Genomic DNA, 21035 nt, shown 5'->3' with positions numbered 1-21035 from the left:
GAGGGAGCCTCTAACCAGCCCAGTTTGGACCAATTCATGGTGGAGGGAGCCTCTAAAAACCCCAGTTTGGACCAATTCATGGTGGAGGGAGCCTCTAAACAGCCCAGTTTGGACCAATTCATGGTGGAGGGAGCCTCTAGAAAACCCAGTTTGGACCAAATCATGGTGGAGGGAGCCTCTAAAAACCCCAGTTTGGACCAATTCATGGTGGAGGGAGCCTCTAAACAGCCCAGTTTGGGCAAATTCATGGTGGAGGGAGTCTCTAACCAGCCCAGTTTGGGCAAATTCATGGTGGAGGGAGCCTCTAACCAGCCCAGTTTGGACCAATTCATGGTGGAGGGAGCCTCTAAAAACCCCAGTTTGGACCAATTCATGGTGGAGGGAGCCTCTAAACAGCCCAGTTTGGACCAATTCATGGTGGAGGGAGCCTCTAAAAACCCCAGTTTGGACCAATTCATGGTGGAGGGAGCCTCTAACCAGCCCAGTTTGGACCAATTCATGGTGGAGGGAGCCTCTAAAAACCCCAGTTTGGACCAATTCATGGTGGAGGGAGCCTCTAACCAGCCCAGTTTGGACCAATTCATGATGGAGGGAGCCTCTAAACAGCCCAGTTTGGACCAATTCATGATGGAGGGAGCCTCTAAACAGCCCAGTTTGGGCAAATTCATGGTGGAGGGAGCCTCTAAACAGCCAAGTTTTGGGAAATTCATGGTGGAGGGAGCCTCTAAAAACCCCAGTTTGGACCAATTCATGGTGGAGGGAGCCTCTAAAAACCCCAGTTTGGACCAATTCATGGTGGAGGGAGCCTCTAACCAGCCCAGTTTGGACCAATTCATGGTGGAAGGAGCCTCTAAAAACCCCAGTTTGGACCAATTCATGGTGGAGGGAGCCTCTAACCAGCCCAGTTTGGACCAATTCATGATGGAGGGAGCCTCTAAACAGCCCAGTTTGGACCAATTCATGATGGAGGGAGCCTCTAAACAGCCCAGTTTGGGCAAATTCATGGTGGAGGGAGCCTCTAAACAGCCAAGTTTTGGGAAATTCATGGTGGAGGGAGCCTCTAAAAACCCCAGTTTGGACCAATTCATGGTGGAGGGAGCCTCTAAAAACCCCAGTTTGGACCAATTCATGGTGGAGGGAGCCTCTAACCAGCCCAGTTTGGACCAATTCATGGTGGAGGGAGCCTCTAACCAGCCCTGTTTGGACCAATTCATGGTGGAGGGAGCCTCTAACCAGCCCAGTTTGGACCAATTCATGGTGGAGGGAGCCTCTAGAAAACCCAGTTTGGACCAATTCATGGTGGAGGGAGCCTCTAACCAGCCCAGTTTGGACCAATTCATGGTGGAGGGAGCCTCTAACCAGCCCAGTTTGGACCAATTCATGGTGGAGGGAGCCTCTAAAAACCCCAGTTTGGACCAATTCATGGTGGAGGGAGCCGCTAAACAGCCCAGTTTGGACCAATTCATGGTGGAGGGAGCCTCTAACCAGCAGAGTTGGTGGAAATCAGGGTGGAGGGAGCCTCTAACCAGCAGAGTTGTGGGAAATCAGGGTGGAGGGAGCCTCTAACCAGCAGAGTTGGTGGAAATCAGGGTGGAGGGAGCCTCTAACCAGCAGAGTTGGTGGAAATCAGGGTGGAGGGAGCCTCTAACCAGCAGAGTTGTGGGAAAGCAGGGTGGAGGGAGCCTCTAACCAGCAGAGTTGTGGGAAAGCAGGGTGGAGGGAGCCTCTAACCAGCAGAGTTGTGGGAAAGCAGGGTGGAGGGAGCCTCTAACCAGCAGAGTTGGTGGAAATCAGGGTGGAGGGAGCCTCTAACCAGCAGAGTTGTGGGAAAGCAGGGTGGAGGGAGCCTCTAACCAGCAGAGTTGTGGGAAAGCAGGGTGGAGGGAGCCTCTAACCAGCAGAGTTGTGGGAAAGCAGGGTGGAGGGAGCCTCTAACCAGCAGAGTTGGTGGAAATCAGGGTGGAGGGAGCCTCTAACCAGCAGAGTTGTGGGAAAGCAGGGTGGAGGGAGCCTCTAACCAGCAGAGTTGTGGGAAAGCAGGGTGGAGGGAGCCCCTAACCAGCAGAGTTGTGGGAAAGCAGGGTGGAGGGAGCCTCTAACCAGCAGAGTTGGTGGAAATCAGGGTGGAGGGAGCCTCTAACCAGCAGAGTTGTGGGAAAGCAGGGTGGAGGGAGCCTCTAACCAGCAGAGTTGGTGGAAATCAGGGTGGAGGGAGCCTCTAACCAGCAGAGTTGGGGGAAATCAGGGTGGAGGGAGCCTCTAACCAGCAGAGTTGGGGGAAATCAGGGTGGAGGGAGCCTAGTATTAGCAGAATTGTGCAACGCTTATGGTGGATGAGTATGAGGATGCGGAGGAATTGGAGAGGTTGAGTACAGACATGGAGTTTCATGTTGGGGTGCTTTACACAGGTGGGCACAAAAATGAAGGCTCTATCCAGTGGTGGTTCATTTTTATCAAAGTGAGCCGGTCGGCACTCTCAGCTGACAGACGGGTGCGCTTGTCAGTGATGATGCCACCGGCTGCACTGAACACCCTCTCAGATAGGACGCTGGCGGCAGGACAGGACAGCACCTCCAAGGCATATAGGGCAAGTTCAAGCCACAGGTCCAACTTCGACACCCAATACGTGTAGGGCGCAGAGGAGTCGGAGAGGACAGGGCTGTGGTCGGAAAGGTATTCCCGCAACATGCGCCTATACTTCTCACGCCTGGTGACACTAGGACCCTCCGTGGCGGCACTTTGGCGAGGGGGTGCCATCAAGGTGTCCCAGACCTTAGAGAGTGTGCCCCTCGTTTGTGTGGACCGGTGAGAACTTGGTCGCCTACTGGAGGAACTGCCCTCCCTGCCGCCAACGTCACATGCTGGAAACATCTCCATCATATTCTGCACCAATTGCCTGTGGCAAGCATTGATGCGATTGGCCCTCCCCTCTACCGGAATAAAAGACGAGATGTTGTTTTTATACCGGGGGTCAAGGATAGCAAAGATCCAGTACTGGTTGTCCTCCATGATTTTGACAATACGCTTGTCGGTTGTAAAGCACCCCAACATGAATTCAGCCATGTCTGCCACAGTGTTAGTTGGCATGACTCCTCTGGCCCCACCGGAAAGTTCAATCTCCATTTCCTCCTCATCCTCCATGTCTACCCATCCGCGCTGCAACAATGGGACGATTCGAAGTTGCCCGGAAGCCTCCTGTATCACCATCACATCATCGGACAACTCTTCTTCCTCCTCCCCCTCCTCCTCCTCCTCCTCCATTAAACGCGATGAAGCGGACAGATGTGTGGACCTACTCTCCAGCTGTGACGGATCGGATGCTATCCCTGACTCCTCTGTGTGATCTGAGTTATCCCTGATGTCAATCAGGGATTCTCTCAGAACACACAAGAGCGGGATTGTAAGGCTCACCATCGCATCCTCCGAGCTCACCCTCCTTGTGGACTCCTCAAACACCCGTAGGATGTCACAAAGGTCTCTCATCCATGGCCACTCATGGATTTGAAACTGAGGCAGCTGACTTTGTGGCACCCTAGGGTTTTGTAGCTGGTATTCCATCAAAGGTCTCTGCTGCTCAACCACTCTATTCAACATCTGAAACGTTGAGTTCCAGCGTGTGGGGACGTCGCACAAAAGCCGGTGTTGTGGCACATGCAGGCGTTGCTGGAGAGATTTTAAGCTAGCAGCGGCTACTGTCGACTTGCGAAAGTGGGCGCACATGCGCCGCACTTTCACCAGTAGCTCTGGAACATTGGGGTAGCTCTTTAGGAAACGTTGCACCACTAGGTTGAAGACGTGGGCCAGGCATGGAACATGTTGGAGTCCGGCAAGCTCCAGAGCTGCTACCAGGTTCCAGCCGTTATCACAAACGACCATGCCTGGGCCCAGGTGCAGCGGCTCAAACCATATTGCCGTCTCATCGAGGAGGGCATCCCTCACCTCGGAGGCAGTGTGCTGTCTGTCCCCCAAGCTGATCAGCTTCAGCACAGCCTGCTGACGTCTACCAACGCCAGTGCTGCAACGTTTCCAACTCGTAGCTGGGGTCAATCTAACAGCGGAGGAGGAGGCGGTGGCGGAGGAGGAGGCGGTGGAGGAGGAGGAGGAGGAGGGGGGTGTTCTTCTCGTGTCCCTGCCAGGAATGTTAGGCGGGGAGACGAGGTACACCGGGCCAGTTTGGGAAGCAGTCCCAGCCTCAACTACATTCACCCAGTGAAATGTAGCGTCCCTGTCCGCATGCACTTGTCCACGCGTCGGTGGTCAAGTGGACCTTTGTGCAAAGCGCGGAACTAAGGGCCCGCCTGATGTTGAGTGACACGTGCTGGTGCAAGGCGGGGACGGCACACCGGGAGAAGTAGTGACGGCTAGGGACGGCATAGCGAGGTGCCACAGTTGCCATCAGGTCCAGGAAGGCGGGAGTTTCAACAAGCCGGAACGCCAACATCTCCTGGGCCAGCAGTTTAGCGATGTTGGCGTTCAAGGCTTGCGCGTGTGGGTGGTTAGCAGTGTATTTCTGCCGCCGCTCCAATGTCTGAGAGATGGTGGGTTGTTGTAAAGAAGCGCCTGATGGTGCCTTTGATGGTGCAGGAGAAGGAGATAAGACAGGAACAGGGGAGGATGAGGGAGAAGTCAACAAAGTGGTGGAGGCAGATGAAGTGGTGTCCTGGCTCGTCCTCTGGAGTGCATCGCCAGCACAGTTGGCAGTGGCAGAGGCAGTGGCAGGGGCGTGAACGGCAGGCGGCCTTTGTCCTGCCGTTGCTGCCTGCCACTGATTCCAGTGCTTGGATTCCAAATGACGGCGCATTGAAGTGGTGGACAGGTTGCTCTTCTCAGAGCCCCTAATCAATTTCGAGAGGCAAATTGTGCAGACAACACTATATCTGTCCTCGGCGCATTCCTTGAAAAAACTCCACACCTTCGAGAAACGTGCCCTCGAGGTGGGAGTTTTTCGGGGCTGGGTACGAACTGGAACATCTTGGGAGATTCCGGGTGTGGCCTGGCTTCGCCTAAGCTGCTGACCTCTGCCTCTGCCTCTAGCTACCCTTTTTGGTGCTGCACCTGCCTCAACATCCACACTACTTTCCCCGCTTGACATCCCCCCTGTCCAGGTCGGGTCAGTGTCCTCATCATCCACCACTTCCTCTTCCAACTCCTGTCTCATCTCCTCCTCCCGCACAATGCGCCGGTCAACTGGATGCCCTGACGGCAACTGCGTCACATCATCGTCGATGAGGGTGGGTTGCTGGTCATCCACCACCAAATCGAACGGAGATGGAGGAGACTCTAGTGTTTGAGCATCTGGACACAGATGCTCCTCTGTTAGGTTCGTGGAATCGTGACGTGGAGGGGCAGGTTGAGGGACAATGAAAGGAGTGGAGAACAGCTCTGGGGAGCAGGGACAGTTGGGGTTATTGTTCTGTGAAGCTTGGGAATTTTGGGAGGAAGGAGGACAAGACTGTTGGGTAATAGGAGGAGAGGAGGCAGAGTCTGACTGGCTGCTGGACAATGTGCTGTAAGCGTTCTCTGACAGCCATTGCAAGACCTGTTCCTGGTTCTCGGGCCTACTAAGGTTTGTACCCTGCAGTTTAGTTAATGTGGCAAGCAACCCTGGCACTGTGGAGTGGCGCAATGCTTGCTGCCCCACAGGAGTAGGCACGGGACGCCCTGTGGCTTCACTGCTACCTTGCTCCCCAGAACCATTCCCCCGACCTCGCCCACGGCCTCGTCCACGTCCCTTTCCGGAAGCCTTGCGCATTTTGAATTCCCAGTTAGAAATTGGCACTATATACCAGTAGCAAAAATTGTGGGTGCACGTAACCCCAATATATTCTTTGAATTACCAGTCAGAAACTGGCACTATATGGCAGTAGCAAGAAATGAGGGTATTTGTAACCCCAATATATCCTTTGAATTCCCAGTCAGACAATGGCACTATATACCAGTAGCAAGAAATGAGGGTATTTGTAACCCCAATATATTCTTTGAATTCCCAGTCAGACAATGGCACTATATGGCAGTAGCAAGAAATGAGGGTATTTATAACCCCAATATATTCTTTGAATTACCAGTCAGAAACTGGCACTATATGGCAGTAGCAAGAAATGAGGGTATTTGTAACCCCAATATATTCTTTGAATTCCCAGTCAGACAATGGCACTATAAACCAGTAGCAAAAATTGTGGGTGCACGTAACCCCAATATATTCTTTGAATTACCAGTCAGAAACTGGCACTATATGGCAGTAGCAAGAAATGAGGGTATTTGTAACCCCAATATATTCTTTGAATTCCCAGTCAGACAATGGCACTATATACCAGTAGCAAGAAATGAGGGTATTTGTAACCCCAATATATTCTTTGAATTCCCAGTCAGACAATGGCACTATAAACCAGTAGCAAAAATTGTGGGTGCACGTAACCCCAATATATTCTTTGAATTACCAGTCAGAAACTGGCACTATATGGCAGTAGCAAGAAATGAGGGTATTTGTAACCCCAATATATTCTTTGAATTCCCAGTCAGACAATGGCACTATATACCAGTAGCAAAAATTGTGGGTGCACGTAACCCCAATATATTCTTTGAATTCCCAGTCAGACAACGGCACTATATACCAGTAGCAAAAATTGTGGGTGCACGTAACCCCAATATATTCTTTGAATTCCCAGTCAGACAATGGCACTATAAACCAGTAGCAAAAATTGTGGGTGCACGTAACCCCAATATATTCTTTGAATTACCAGTCAGAAACTGGCACTATATGGCAGTAGTAAGAAATGAGGGTATTTGTAACCCCAATATATTCTTTGAATTCCCAGTCAGACAATGGCACTATATACCAGTAGCAAAAATTGTGGGTGCACGTAACCCCAATATATTCTTTGAATTCCCAGTCAGACAATGGCACTATATGGCAGTAGCAAGAAATGAGGGTATTTATAACCCCAATATATTCTTTGAATTCCCAGTCAGAAACTGGCACTATATACCAGTAGCAAGAAATGAGGGTATTTGTAACCCCAATATATTCTTTGAATTACCAGTTAGAAACTGGCACTATATGGCAGTAGCAAGAAATGAGGGTATTTGTAACCCCAATATATTCTTTGAATTCCCAGTCAGACAATGGCACTATATGGCAGTAGCAAGAAATGAGGGTATTTATAACCCCAATATATTCTTTGAATTACCAGTTAGAAACTGGCACTATATGGCAGTAGCAAGAAATGAGGGTATTTGTAACCCCAATATATTCTTTGAATTCCCAGTCAGACAATGGCACTATATGGCAGTAGCAAGAAATGAGGGTATTTGTAACCCCAATATATTCTTTGAATTCCCAGTCAGACAATGGCACTATATACCAGTAGCAAGAAATGAGGGTATTTGTAACCCCAATATATTCTTTGAATTCCCAGTCAGACAATGGCACTATATACCAGTAGCAAAAATTGTGGGTGCACGTAACCCCAATATATTCTTTGAATTCCCAGTGAGACAATGGCACTATATGGCAGTAGCAAAAATAGTGGGTGTATATAGCCCCAATTCTATTGCTAGGGGACTTGCAGTGTATTTCTGGGGTGAAGGTGGGGGGCACACCGTTGGAACAGGTATCGGGGGTATATATCGGGTATACGGGAATACACTGTCAGCGTATTCCATTCAGGATCCGCGGAAAGCTGGGTTGCGGCGATTGAGCCCGTCAGTGCCACGTTACACTGACAAGCTTCTCCCTGGAATTTAGCTCTTACAAGAGCTGTTGGTTGTCTTCTCCTTCCTATCCTAGCCTGTCCCTGCCTACCCAGAATCTAAGCCCTAGCTAACTGGACGGAAACCTCCGTCCTCGGTGAATTGCAAGCTCAGAATGACGCGAAGCTGGGCGTCGCTGTTCTTTTAAATTAGAGGTCACATGTTTTCGGCAGCCAATGGGTTTTGCCTACTTTTCTCAACGTCACCGGTGTCGTAGTTCCTGTCCCACCTACCCTGCGCTGTTATTGGAGCAAAAAAGGCGCCAGGGAAGGTGGGAGGGGAATCGAGTAATGGCGCACTTTACCACGCGGTGTTCGATTTGATTCGAACATGCCGAACAGCCTAATATCCGATCGAACATGAGTTCGATAGAACACTGTTCACTCATCTCTACTTACTATATCTTTCTAATCTTTCTCCAAAAAATGGACACCTTCCTCTTTGTTTCTAAGCTTTTTATATTGTCTATGGTCCCTCATGATTGGCTGTCCCCCGTCATGAGGGCTGCTTGCATGGAATTATAAGGAAGTCCATCAGATCCCTGTGATTTTATTTGGAAAGTTCATCTCTACTTCTCTACTTATGTACCATTAGAAACATTCTGAATATGTGATCAATACTCTCAGAATGTACAGTCTCAAAATGCAAGTATGTGCTATCATGTTTCTGTATATATTAGTTACCGTATCTGAGCGGTGATTTCCAGCGTAGTATGGGTTGAACAAACCAAGTGAAGTTATCTTATTTTCATTTAAATCCCATTTTCGTTGTGCTTCTGTTATCTCTTCACCAAAGGAAACTGCTACCTGTTAAAGTTAATCATAGAACATGTTTTAATAAGATCATCCTTTAATAGTCCCACCATGCGAAAATTCAGTGTGTTACAGCAGCGTAGATAACACAGTAGTATTACAGTAATATTACAAAGAAAAAAAAATAGTGTCCCTTCTCTCCCTTAGGGTGAAGCAGTCGGTCGCTGACAGTACTGCCCAGTGCTGTCACAGTCTCATACATGGGGTTGGAGTTATTCTCCAGCATGGAGCTCAACAGTATCCTTCTGTCACCCACCACCTGTACTGGGTCCAGGGGGCTCCCCAGGACAGAGCTGGCCCTTCTAACCAGTCTGTCAAGTCTATTTCTATATCTGGCTGGTTTGCACCACATCTCTGTATGTCTGATATAAGCCTAACACTGATTATATCTACAATGACTTGAAATTTAAAATCCAAAAATAATTGAATGGGTTTTTTTAAAAAGCAATAAGCAAATAAATAAAAATGAAACAGATAGCACTAGGCTACGACTAAGGAAGTTTCCATTCCGAAACGTGTAAGCTAGCTAGTCACTCATGTGGCTGCACTGCATAATTCCATCTATGCATAATGCTTGCTTAATTTTAAATTGTATTTTCATTAAAAGTTAAATTTTATGGAAGAAGTTTTTGCTGGACTTTTTACACTTTGAATTTCTTGGACATATGTCTTCGGGCCGTGACGATTTTCCGTGCATTGGCTGTCTCCAGGAACGTGAGTTGGAAACATCTTTTGTTAATATCTGCAATTGAACCTGAATTTCCCCTCCCCCATCCCTCTTACATAGACTTCCTTTTATGTTTATGTTCAGTTTATGTTTTGTACAGCATGGAACAGTGAGGGGTAAAAGCCAAACCAGAACATTTATTCTGAAAGGAAGGGAGACCCATCTGCAGATAACTGTTTTGAGGTTATTGCCATAGTTATGTCTCAGAAGGGGTACTATGTCTCCTTATGGAGATGTTGCCATTCCAGGCCATCTTGAGGTGTGTAGAGTTTCACAGACCATGCATGCTCTACTAGGAATTCTGGGAAAAGAATACGCAAATAACTGATCCAGGGTAAATATGAGCCACATTCAGATAATTTCTATGATGTTGTTATTTATGGATGTCAAAAAGGCATTTGATAGGATGAAATGGTCCATTATTGAGGTAACATCGTAGCTAGAGATGAGCAAATTTCCCGAATTAATTTGCAGCAAATCGCGTTGACCCCTTCCCGACATCTGCCCTAATAGTACAGCACTGTACTATTTCCTTTAAACCAGAAACTGTGTGCGCACCCTGCTTTGCAGGTGTCAGCTGTATGTAATGGCTGACACTGTCCTCTAACATTCCCAGTCGGAGCTGAGCTCCAAATGTGGGTGTTAACCCCCGAGATGCCACTGTCAAACATGATCACAGCATCTCAGGGGTTTTATTATATATAGGGACCCCCAAATGTTTCCAGTCACCGACCGGAAGAGCTCCGGAGTGGATGCTGAGACCAGGACAGGTGAGTATCAATATTTTTTTATTTAATCGCAAAGGCACTCCCTGATCTCGTGCCGAGGGGAATATGTAGCATGGTGGAACCCCATGTTTGACTGCGATATTCAAAGGGTTAAAACCCCTGATTGGAGCTGTGCAATTTGTTACCACGGAGTGTGAGGAAATCTGGATTCAATGCTAATCAAATTTCCTGAAATTCGGATCAAATTCCACTTCGTCAGCTTCGATTCACTCATCTCTAATCGTGGCACTTGGGACCTGGTAAAATATACTGTTGTAAGTTCTGTCCCTTTAGTCTTAAAGGGATCCTATCATTAAAACTCAAATTTTTTCTCACTAACACGTCAGAATAGCCTTATAAGAAAGAATATTCTTCTCCTACCTTTAGATGTCTTCTCTGTACCGCCGATCGGTATAAATCCCGGTTTTCATCGGTATGCAAATCAATTCTCTCGCAGCACTGGAGGCGGGCCCCAGCGCTCAAACAACCCTGGGGGCATCCCCAATGCTGCAAGACAACTCTCCAGCGCCGCCTCCATCTTCTTCAGGAACGTCCTCTTCACACATCCTCTTCACGTGTAGGCTTCAAACTTCTAGGCTTCAGGCCTAGGGTAAAGCCGACTGCGTATACCCGCCAGCCACAAGAAAATGGCCACTTAAACAGTTGCTAGGATCCCTTTAAGTAATCCTGTATGTTCAAAGGGTAGGGAGAACTTTTTTGATATGCTAGTTATTGGAACTTCCTTTTACAGCATTTTATCCAAGAATTCAGTATCTTCTTCTGTAAATGGGTACTTCATTTTAAAAGATTCTGAAACTGGGGCAACAAGGTGGCTCAGTGGTTAGCACTGCAACCTTGCAGCGCTGGAGTCCTGGGTTTGAAGCCCACCAGGAACAACATCTGTAAGGAGTTTGTGTGGATTTCCTCCCATTCTATAAAGACATACTGATAGGAAAAAAAAGTACATTGTGATCTCTATATGGGGCTCACAAGCTACAGAAAAAAAAAAATTCTGAAATTGATATTTTTCTTTCTTGCGCCTTCCACTCTTTAGTATTTAATGTCTTAATATTAGAATGGATAGGGAAGACTCTTCACCACCTATCCCCCAAGAACTGGAACATCTGATCTTGTACTGACAGAGGCTCCTTAGCATCCTCAATATTCATGGTAAGGAAATAGTCTTAAGGAGGGACTCCGTATCTTCTGACTGACAGAGAGGACAACCAGATAATTCAAAAGATGAATCAGAATCGGATAGAATCTCTCCTTTGTTAGAATCTGAGGCCAGTGATCTGTCACACATGCCACCCTTTAATTGGGCAGATTTAACCACCTTAAAGGGGTCCTATCACTCAGACACTATTTTTTTTTAGCTACCACATTGGAATAGCCTTAAGAAAGGCTATTCGTCTTCTACCTTTCGTCATCTTCTCCGCGCCGCCGTTCGCCTACAATCCCGGTTCTTGTCGGTATGCAAATTAGCTCTCTCGCAGCACTGGGGGTGATCCCCAGGACTCAGACAGCACTGGGGGCATCCGTAATGCTGTGAGAGAACTCTCCCCAGCGCCACCTCCTCTTCTTCAGCAGCGTCATCTTCAGCCTCTTCTTCCGCTGGTGGCTTGTATCTTCTAGGCCTTGGGCCTTGGGCAGAACAGACTGCGCATGCTCATAGGCCACCAGAAAATGGGCGCTTACAATACTGTGCAAGCAGCCATTTTCTCGTGGCCTGTGGGCATGCGCAGTCTGCTCTGCCCAAGGCCCAAGGCCTAGAAGTTACAAGCCACCGCCAGAAGAAGAGGCTGAAGATGATGATGCTGCTGAAGAAGACGAGGCGGCACTGGAGAAGACGACGAAAGGTAGGAGACGAATAGCCTTTCTTAAGGCAACGTGGAATAGCCAGAGTAATGCTGGGTGAGAAGGATGAGTCCTAGGATGGATTCCTCGCTTACCATGAAAGACAGGAAACAACTGTTGAACTATTGGAAGTGGAGCTAAATATATATATATATATATATATATATATATATATATATATATATATATTCAATGCTTTTTCCTGTCCCTATGGTACAGTGTTGGCCAAAAGTATTGGCACCCCTGCAATTCTGTCAGATAATACTCAGGTTCTTCCAGAAAATGATTGCAAGCACAAACTCTTTGGTATTAATATCTTCATTTATTTTGCTTGCAATGAAAAAACACAAAAGAGAATGAAAAAAAAAGTCAAATCATTGATCATTTTTCACAAAACTCAAAAAATGGGCCGGACAGAAGTATTGGCCCCCTCAGCCTAATACTTGGTAGCACAACCTTTAGACACAATAACTGCGCACAACCGCTTCCGGTAACCAGCAATGAGTTTCTTACAAGGCTCTGCTGGAATCTTAGACCGTTCTTCTTTGGCAAACTGCTCCAGGTCCCTGAGATGTGAAGGGGGCCTTCTCCAAACTGCCATCAAGAGATCTCTCCCCCTCCCCCACAGGTGTTCTATGGGATTCAGGGCTGGACTCATTGCTGCCACTTTACAAGTCTCCAGGGCTTTCTCTCACCACCATTTTCTAGTGCTGACCTGAAGTGTGTTTTGGGTCATTGTCCTGTTGGAAGACCCATGACCTCTGAGGGAGACCCAGCTTTCTCACACTGGGCCCTACATTATGCTGCACAATGTGTTGGTAGTCTTCAGGCTTCATAATGCCATGCACACGGTCAAGCAGTCCAGTGCCAGTGGCAGCAAAGCAACCCCAAAACATCAGAGAACCTCCACCATGTCTGACTGTAGGGACCATGTTCTTTTCTTTGAAGGCCTCTTTTTTTTTTTTTTCCTGTAAACTCTGTGTTGAGGCCTTTTCCTACTTTTGTCTCATCTGACCAGAGAACATTCTTCCAAAATGTTCTTGGCTTTCTCAGGTAAGTTTTGGCAAACTCCAGCCTGGCTTTTTTCTGTCTCTGGGTAAGAAGTGGGGTCTTCCTGGGTTTCCTACCATACAGTCCCTTCTCATTCAGATGCTGACACTGGATAGTACGGGGTGACACTGTTGTACCCTCGGACTGCAGGGCAACTTGAACTTGTTTGGATGTTAGTCGAGGTTCTTTATCCACCATCCGCATAATCTTGCATTGAAATCTCTCGTCAATTTTTCTTTTCTGTCCACATCTAGGGAGGTTAGCCACAATGCCATGGGCTTTAAACTTCTTGATGACACTGCGCACGGTAGACACAGGAACATTCAGGTCTTTGGAGATGGACTTGTAGCCTTGAGATTGCTCATGCTTCCTCACAATTTTGCTTCTCAAGTCCTCAGACAGTTCTTTGGTCTTCTTTCTTTTCTCCATGCTCAATGTGGTACACACAAGGACACACGACAGAGGTTGAGTCAACTTTAATCCATTTCAACTGGCTGCAAGTGCGATTTAGTTATTGCCACCACCTGTTAGGTGCCTCAGGTAAGTAACAGTTGCTGTTAATTACACAAATTAGAGAAGCGTCACATGATTTTTCAAAAGGTGCCAATACTTTTGTCCACCCCTTTTTTATGTTTGGTGTGGAATTATATCCAATTTGGCTTTTTGACAATTCTTTTTGTGGTTTTCCATTGAAGACAAATTAAATGAAGATAATAATACCAAAGAATTTGTGATTGCAATCATTTTCTGGAAGAAACTGAGTATTATCTGACAGAATTGCAGGGGTGCCAATACTTTTGGCCAACACTGTAGGAGGGGAAACCTCCTAATACATGTCATTGCGATGGCTTAAGAAAAAGTACTTTTGTAGTTCTTACTTTTCCTACTAGTTTTGGAGAGAAAAGACAAATATCTCACATTTTTGCACAATTTTGCACAATTTTGGCACAGATCTTGATGATATGGAACTTATTCAGTTTCTGGAATAAAGTAAGTGGTAAATGTATAATTTAGAAATATTACACCCACCTCATTTTCAAGCTTACTTGCATAAACTGCCTTCAGTTTCTTATTCAGAGCAGTCATCAGATTGTCATAGTCGTAAATCAGTACATTTTCCCGGGTGGCTTTCAGTCTGAACGTGAAAAAAGGAATGTGACAATGTATTCAATGTATTCCTAGAAATCTTGTTTTAGACAATAACAACGGTACCAGGGGCAACACACACTAATGGCCCATGTACAGGAACAGTAATGAGTCCCTTGTTTTGCAGTATCTCAGTATAGAGCTAATTCCCCCTTGTATGTCTAGCAATCTTCCAGTAATGGGAAATTCACAGAATTTTTTGCAGGCAGAATTTCAGGCAGAATCTGCCTCAAAATCTACATAAAAAATGCCTCCCAAGCCCACCATGCCTCCCAATGCCTACTACCATTCAGGCATAGTGTTTTTTTGCAGAGGTTCTTAAAAGAGGGAAAGTGGAGTAAACATGTAATGTTTTTAATAGGGCTTTAATGAAGTGTTATTACTATTTTGTAATGTAATTGTTTTGAGTTGACCTAAAATTGCTTAATAATGTCATGTAATCCAGACTACCGGGGGCATAGCTCACGGGAGGGCAGGAAGGCCAGCGGCCTCAGGGCCCACTGATTCAGGGGGGGGGGGGGGGCACTGACTTAGGGGGGCCACCTCGGGGACGTTGCAATCTTGGTTAATCTCACACATCAACTGCATTGGCGTCTGTATGACACTGATGCAGTTGAAATACATAGTAGAGAAGTAAGCCACTAGCTTACTTCTCTGCTAGTAAATAGCTCATAAGCCACAAGCCACTTCAGGTCTTTGGTGGCCTACAAGCTGCCTTAAGACATCTGTGTCTCGGCACAGATGTCTTTGTGATGATGTCACTGTCCTGAGAATCCGTGCCAGGACGCAGAAGTCCTTATACTTCAAGTAAGCTACTGCAGTACCAGCGGCGGAGGCTCGTCCTCGGGAGATCGGAGGTAGGTGAGCATCAACTTTTTTAAAACATTAAAAAAATACTCACTTGTCCCTGTGCTGCCGATGTCCACAGCCTTCTGCTACTGTCTGTTCGGGCACATGCACACCACTTCCCTGCAAAAAGTCCTGCCCGTGATTGGCCTCAGCGATGGCTGGAAAGGACTCGGTGATGCTACTCATATACATCACTGGGTCCTTTCCTGCCAATGCTGAGGCCCCTAATGGCCTCAGCAGTCACATGTGACTTGTGTTGAAACAGACAGTAGTGGCAGACACCAGAGCTCTGGAGATAAGTAACGCAGGGTTCACACTAGTGCTCGGCTTCAGTTTTTCAGGTCCACATAGACACCATAAACTATAATGGGGACCGCCGGGTTTCCATTCAGAGGGAAAAGTCCTACTTGCAGGACTTTTCTTTCCGTATTTTTCAAGTAGAATGAGGGAAAGAATCCCTGAATGGAGCCCAAGCGCTGGTGTGAACCCAGCCGGAGTTTGATTTTTTCATGTTTCACCTACTCCACCTGCACTGTGATTTGTCGACTTCCTGGACAACCCCTTTAATACAAAGGGGTCAGTAATAGGCATTATTAATACAAGAGGGGCATTTATGTAAGAGGCACCTGGGTCATAATTTATAGAAGGAGACATAAGAGGGTATAATTAATAATAGGGAAATTGGGCAATATTAATTTTAGGTGGCACTCGGGCATTATTGATTTAAGGAGGCACATGGGGCGTTATTAACTCAGGGGAATTATTCAGCGAGAATCAAACAATGTAATAAACTACAAGATAATACAATACTTACTCTCGATTTTTATACATTTTAATTATTTCTTTGGTATCTGATGCTGACAAGCCTTCAGTCGTCTTTGGTGTCAACATGTTTTGCAACTGCATATGTAGGGAAAAAAAAAAGAAGAATGTTACATTCAAATGGAAGCTTTAATCTATATTTAATTCTATGCTGTATTTTACTGTAAAACTACTCTATATAACAGATGGCAGGATCTTACATATAACATGATTTACTTTTCTCTGGATTATTAAATTGCTGTAACTTTATGTGATGGTTACCTGAACAAAGAAAAAACATTATGGCTTTAGCGTTAGGCTAGGGACCCGAACGATGAAGAGCCTGCCACTAAAACAGCTGTTAACCCGTCAAGTTTCTGCTGTTTTTATACTGAAATTGTGCAGGACGTTTCTCTCCACCGATTTTCGGTAGGATCTGAAAGATAGCCTCCTACAGAGACTTTGACTTAGATGTGAACAAAGGATTATGGAGATAATCTTGTTTCCCTTAGTCCTAACAGTGGCACAATGTGGGGTACTTTCTGCCCCTGTGTGCTGGTAGGACAGGCGGAATTTTAATTAGCCAGTATTTACTTCACATGGCATGGCTACTTTATGAGGGCACAGATACCCCCCCCCCCCCCCTGCGTGTCAATAACAAGTAATCACTCTATACAAAATAGAAAAGTAATATTGGGGGGGGAGCCTTGTGCCGCTGTTAGGACTAAGGTAAACAAGATTATCTTCATAATCCTTTGTTCCCTGTCTTCCGTACCAGCGGCACAATGTTGAGAGATAGCGAGTAATTTCCCCTAAGGGTGGGCACTTAAACACAAGCTGAGTGTAACACAGTGCGGCCAAAGACAGTAGCCTCCGAGAAATACTGCTTAAGTCGGTAATGTTTTACGAAGGTCGACTCAGAGGACCAGGAAGCTGCTGCACATATCTGATCCAAGGCAGAGCCTTGTCTTCCGTCCACGAGGTTGACACTGCCCGCGTTGAGTGGGCTCTTAGGACAGTGGGCGAAGGTAAACCCTGACTTGTGAATGCGGTTTTAATCGCTTCCTTCACCCAGCGTGGCATGGTTGCCTTGGAAGCCTTGCGGCCTTTATGACCGCCTATGTAATTCATCAGCAGGTTCTCTGATTTCCTAAAGGCGTGAGTACGCTATAGGTAGATATGGAGATTCCTGTCCAGATCCAAGCTGTGCCACCTTTCTTCCTCAGGAGAAGTGGGAGACGGGTAGAACACTGGTAAGCAAATTAGCTGCCCTATATTTGCCCTGGATGAAACTTTAGGTCTAAATCCTGGCAGGAATCTCAGCTGTATGCGGTCTTCAAAGAAGGCAATGGATGGAGCCTCCGAGGAGAGTGCTTGAAGTTCTCCCACTCTCTTCGCTGAAGTGAGGAGGAATGTCACCTTGCAGGTCAGCCATTTCAGATCCACCTCCTCCAGGGGTTCGAAATAAGCGATACAAAGTGCCGTTAGGACCGTGCTGAGGTCCCACTGGTGGACAGGAGCAGCTACTGCTGGTCTCAGGCTAGTTGTCTCTTTAATAAAGGTGCCCACTAAAGGATCCTGAGACAAACGCCTCCCCAGATAGGCGGAAAAAGTGGCTACATGTACCTTCAGGGTAGAAGCAGAAAGCCCTCTGTCTAGGCCATCCTGCAGGAAATCCAGGATAGCCCTCACCGGGGGATCGGAGGAGTCCACTTCGTGATTCGTGCACCAAGTGTTAAAAATATTACCGATTCTATGGTAATTCTTATTTGTAGAGTCGGCTCTGGCGCTGGCTAAAGTCCTCAGGACGCCTTGAGACAGTCCACTATTCCTTAATAAGGTCTGGTCAACCTCCAGGCTGTCAGATTGAATCTCCTCAGATCGTGGTGTCTCAGCTCTCCTTGTGTCACCAGATCTGGAAGGGGGGGAGGTATCTGTGCCCTCTTAAAGGAGCCAAGCCATGTGACGTAAATACTGGCTAATTAAAATTCCGCCTGTCCTACCAGCACACAGGGCAGAAAGTACCCCACATTGTGCCGCTGGTACGGAAGACAGGGAACCTATTTTCACTGTGAGACCAATTACTCAAATAATCTAACAATTCACTGAGAAGAGTAATACACAATTACTCCTTTCAGTGAATTGTGAGGGTAAGTTCACATGGAATTTTTTGGTAAGGGTTTTGAGGCCATATCTGCCTCAAAACCCTGACGAAAAAGATGGGTCCCATTGAAATCAATGGGAGCCGCGCAGGCGGTTTTTCCGGGAGCTGTTCCTTCTGGCTCCCGGAAAAAAGAAGTGAGGTGTTCTGAAGACACGCCCTCCTCTGGATTAGGCCCATTCAGCTGGATGCTGGTGCCGTGCACCAGCTTTGAGTTCCACGACACGTTTTATGGATTGGAAACTGAGGTGGAGGCCGCCTCAGGTTCCAATCCAAAAAACTCTGTGTGAACTTACCCTTAAGTAGATGTGAACCTAGCCTTACCCACCAATTCTTGGATAGTATTGGTTGCTGTATACCTTGTATTGTAAACTGATGCACTACAGTAGGTGTATATGCAAATATACTGCCTGCTGCCACATTTGCATGGACACATTTCTCAGGGAGTCCATTACTATGGCGACATTTTCAGTTGCACAGGACACCAGAAACCACACAAAAAGGGAGGCACAAATGGGTGAGGTGTAGATAGTGAGTGCCTACCTACACTACTAGCTATCCCAAGTAGCTACTTCTCACTGACAAGCCACCGAACCCACCTGGTGCCTGGATAGAAGACAGGAAGAATACAGTGCAAAAAACCTATCTTCCTCAGTTTGCACCAGTAAGTGCAGCAATGTGTGTGGAAGGCACAGTAGCTGTCTAATAGAGAAAAGTCCTAATCAATTACAGACTTCGGGCTTTAGGTTGTTGTATGCTGGACCTGATGGTCTAAAGAGGATAATAGTAAATGGGCAGCAAATTAAATGCCACCCTGGTACACTTTTCCCACTTATTGCCCCTTTATTGTCCCCTTGATAAATTGCCATTTATACCGCCTTTAGTGTTCTGTGAGAAAAGGTAATGAAGGGGCAGTAAATGGCAAATGGTCATCAAGCAGATACTAACCAAAATGTTACATGGCAGCTTTTAATTTCATGGTCAGTGAATAGGGGCTATTGACATGATCGTTATTTTCAAGGTTGTCATAGAGCGTCAAAATATAGGTCATATCTAGGGATGAGCAAATTGATGCTGCAGAAGTGAAATTCAATGCGAATTTCAGGAATCTTTGATTTGCCCAGAATCCGGATTTCTTCATGTTTCGATGCATCAAATCACATTTTTTAATAAAATAGCTGCTGCAACATGTTAGGACAAGGGGCAGAGAACTCTGGGAACATGGGATCACCCATAATGCCACTTGTGCAGCTAATCAGCAGCCAGCTGCCCCGGTGATGTCCCAGCTCTATAAAAACCAGATGCAGTCATTTCACATTGTTTTTAGGGGCAGTTCACACGGAGAAAACTGGCGCGCTATCTGGCACGCATACGCTTGTCAGATTTTGCACGCTCAAAAAAGATCCCATTGATTTGAATGGGGATTATGATCGTATAACGCGCGTTATTTTACGCCTGTAATTTTGCGGCTGGGGATGAAGCAGAGCTGGCTCCAGAGATGCAGCCGAACTGAGCGCATGGCCAGCACTGCTACACCGGAGATGTATACCAGAGCTGAGTTTGCGCTAAGCTCTCCTAGGGAAGGTGGGAGGGGATACGAATTTTTAGTGCGTTTTCCTCGTGGTATTTGATTGTAATCGAATACCTCGAATGGCCTGATATTCGATCGAATATCTATTTGATTGAACAGTGTTCGCTCATCTCTATTAATAATGCCAAATGTTTTAGATGCAATAGAGTACAGTGATTTATACAGACAGTAGCTTTACTGAAGTAGGAATAGATCTGTAAGTATTAATAGAAAATAACTCACTTTCTGAATTTCTATTTTCCTTAAGGATGAAATAAATGCATCAAGATGAGTGATCAGTCTATTTACTCCAGTAAATTTCAGGTAACAATCCTGTCTCTGAATGACTTCATGAGGTTCCCCCTGAGGAAGAAATAGCAGTTTATAATTGTATGTGAATAAAATAATTGTATACTTATTAATATGGCCTTACAGACGCACTCCAACTGCTTTATCAATTGGCTGGTTAGTCTAACCATGCATTACTTATCAGTACCATGTTTTGACTGAGGGCCATATTTGTAGTGCATCTCCTGTTCACCTCTTTAACGCGCTTCTCCTGATGCTGCTTCAGGCCATGCAACATCGAGGGAGGAGTAAAAATAAATATATAAAAATTCAGTAGGCAGGAGGTAGTGGGTCATAGTGCTACCCCCTACCTACAACAAATTCACCAGTCACTCACAAGCAGTGGCGGATCCAGGGTTTGCGGGGCCCTGGGCAATTGACTTTGGCAGGGCCCTACGCGCAGCGCGCCGCAGCAAATTAGGACCCGCCCACTTTTATGTTGACTCTGCCCATTCTCATTAATTTTTCATGTGATTCCACACAGTATAATCCTCCTTCAGTCACCCGTAAATTATATGTCCCCCCTCCATCTCTCCCCATTTTCATATACACCCTTTATCTACCCCTATTTTCATGTCCCCCCCTCTATCTCTGTCCCCAGTTTCATGCCATTCTCCCCCTTTATCTGCCCACAGTTTCATGTCCCCCCCGTCTCTGCCCCAGTGTCATGCCATCCCCCCCCTTCATCTGCCTCAATGTCATACCGTTCTCCCCCCCTTCATTTGCCCCAGTGTCATGCTGTTCTCTCCCCCTTCATTTGCCCCAGTGTCATGCCGTTCTCGCCCCTTCATCTGCCCCAGTGTCATGCTGTTCTCCCCCCTCCATCCACCCCAGTGTCATGCTATTCTCCTCCCTTCATCTGCCTCAGTGTCATGCCGTTCTCCCCCCCCTTCATTTGCCACAGTGTCATGCTATTCTCCCCCCTTCATCTGCCCCAGTGTCATGCCGTTCTCTCCCCCTTCATCTGCCCCAGTGTCATGCCGTTCTCCCCCCTTCATCTGCCCCAGTGTCATGCCGTTCTCCCCCCTTCATCTGCCCCAGTGTCATGCCGTTCTCCCCCCTTCATCTGCCACAGTGTCATGCCGTTCTCCCCCCTCCATCTGCCCCAGTGTCATGCCGTTCTCCCCCCTTCATCTGCCCCAGTGTCATGCTGTTCTCTCCCCCTTCATCTGCCCCAGTGTCATGCCGTTCTCCCCCC

At 46.9% G+C, this 21035-nt stretch overlaps 2 protein-coding genes across 2 annotated transcripts in view; both read right to left on the bottom strand.

The window, feature by feature from the left end:
- LOC142187260 (uncharacterized) overlaps positions 1–21035 on the bottom strand; it is a 248897-nt gene that overhangs the window by 158687 nt on the left and 69175 nt on the right. The gene's annotated exons all lie outside the window — the stretch shown is intronic.
- The window catches only part of LOC142196839 (uncharacterized), an 81631-nt gene that overhangs the window by 25550 nt on the left and 35046 nt on the right, over positions 1–21035 (bottom strand). The window contains exons 7-10 of the mRNA XM_075267195.1: positions 19733–19852; positions 15772–15857; positions 13992–14097; positions 8433–8555 (exon numbers count right to left, since the gene is read on the bottom strand). Of these exons, the coding sequence (XP_075123296.1) occupies positions 8433–8555; positions 13992–14097; positions 15772–15857; positions 19733–19852 (435 nt within the window). The remainder of the gene's footprint in view (positions 1–8432; positions 8556–13991; positions 14098–15771; positions 15858–19732; positions 19853–21035) is intronic.

The sequence above is a fragment of the Leptodactylus fuscus genome, chromosome 1, assembly GCF_031893055.1.
Source record: "Leptodactylus fuscus isolate aLepFus1 chromosome 1, aLepFus1.hap2, whole genome shotgun sequence".
Classification (NCBI taxonomy): Eukaryota; Metazoa; Chordata; class Amphibia; order Anura; family Leptodactylidae; genus Leptodactylus; species Leptodactylus fuscus.
This window is presented reverse-complemented; position numbering and strand designations above follow the sequence as displayed.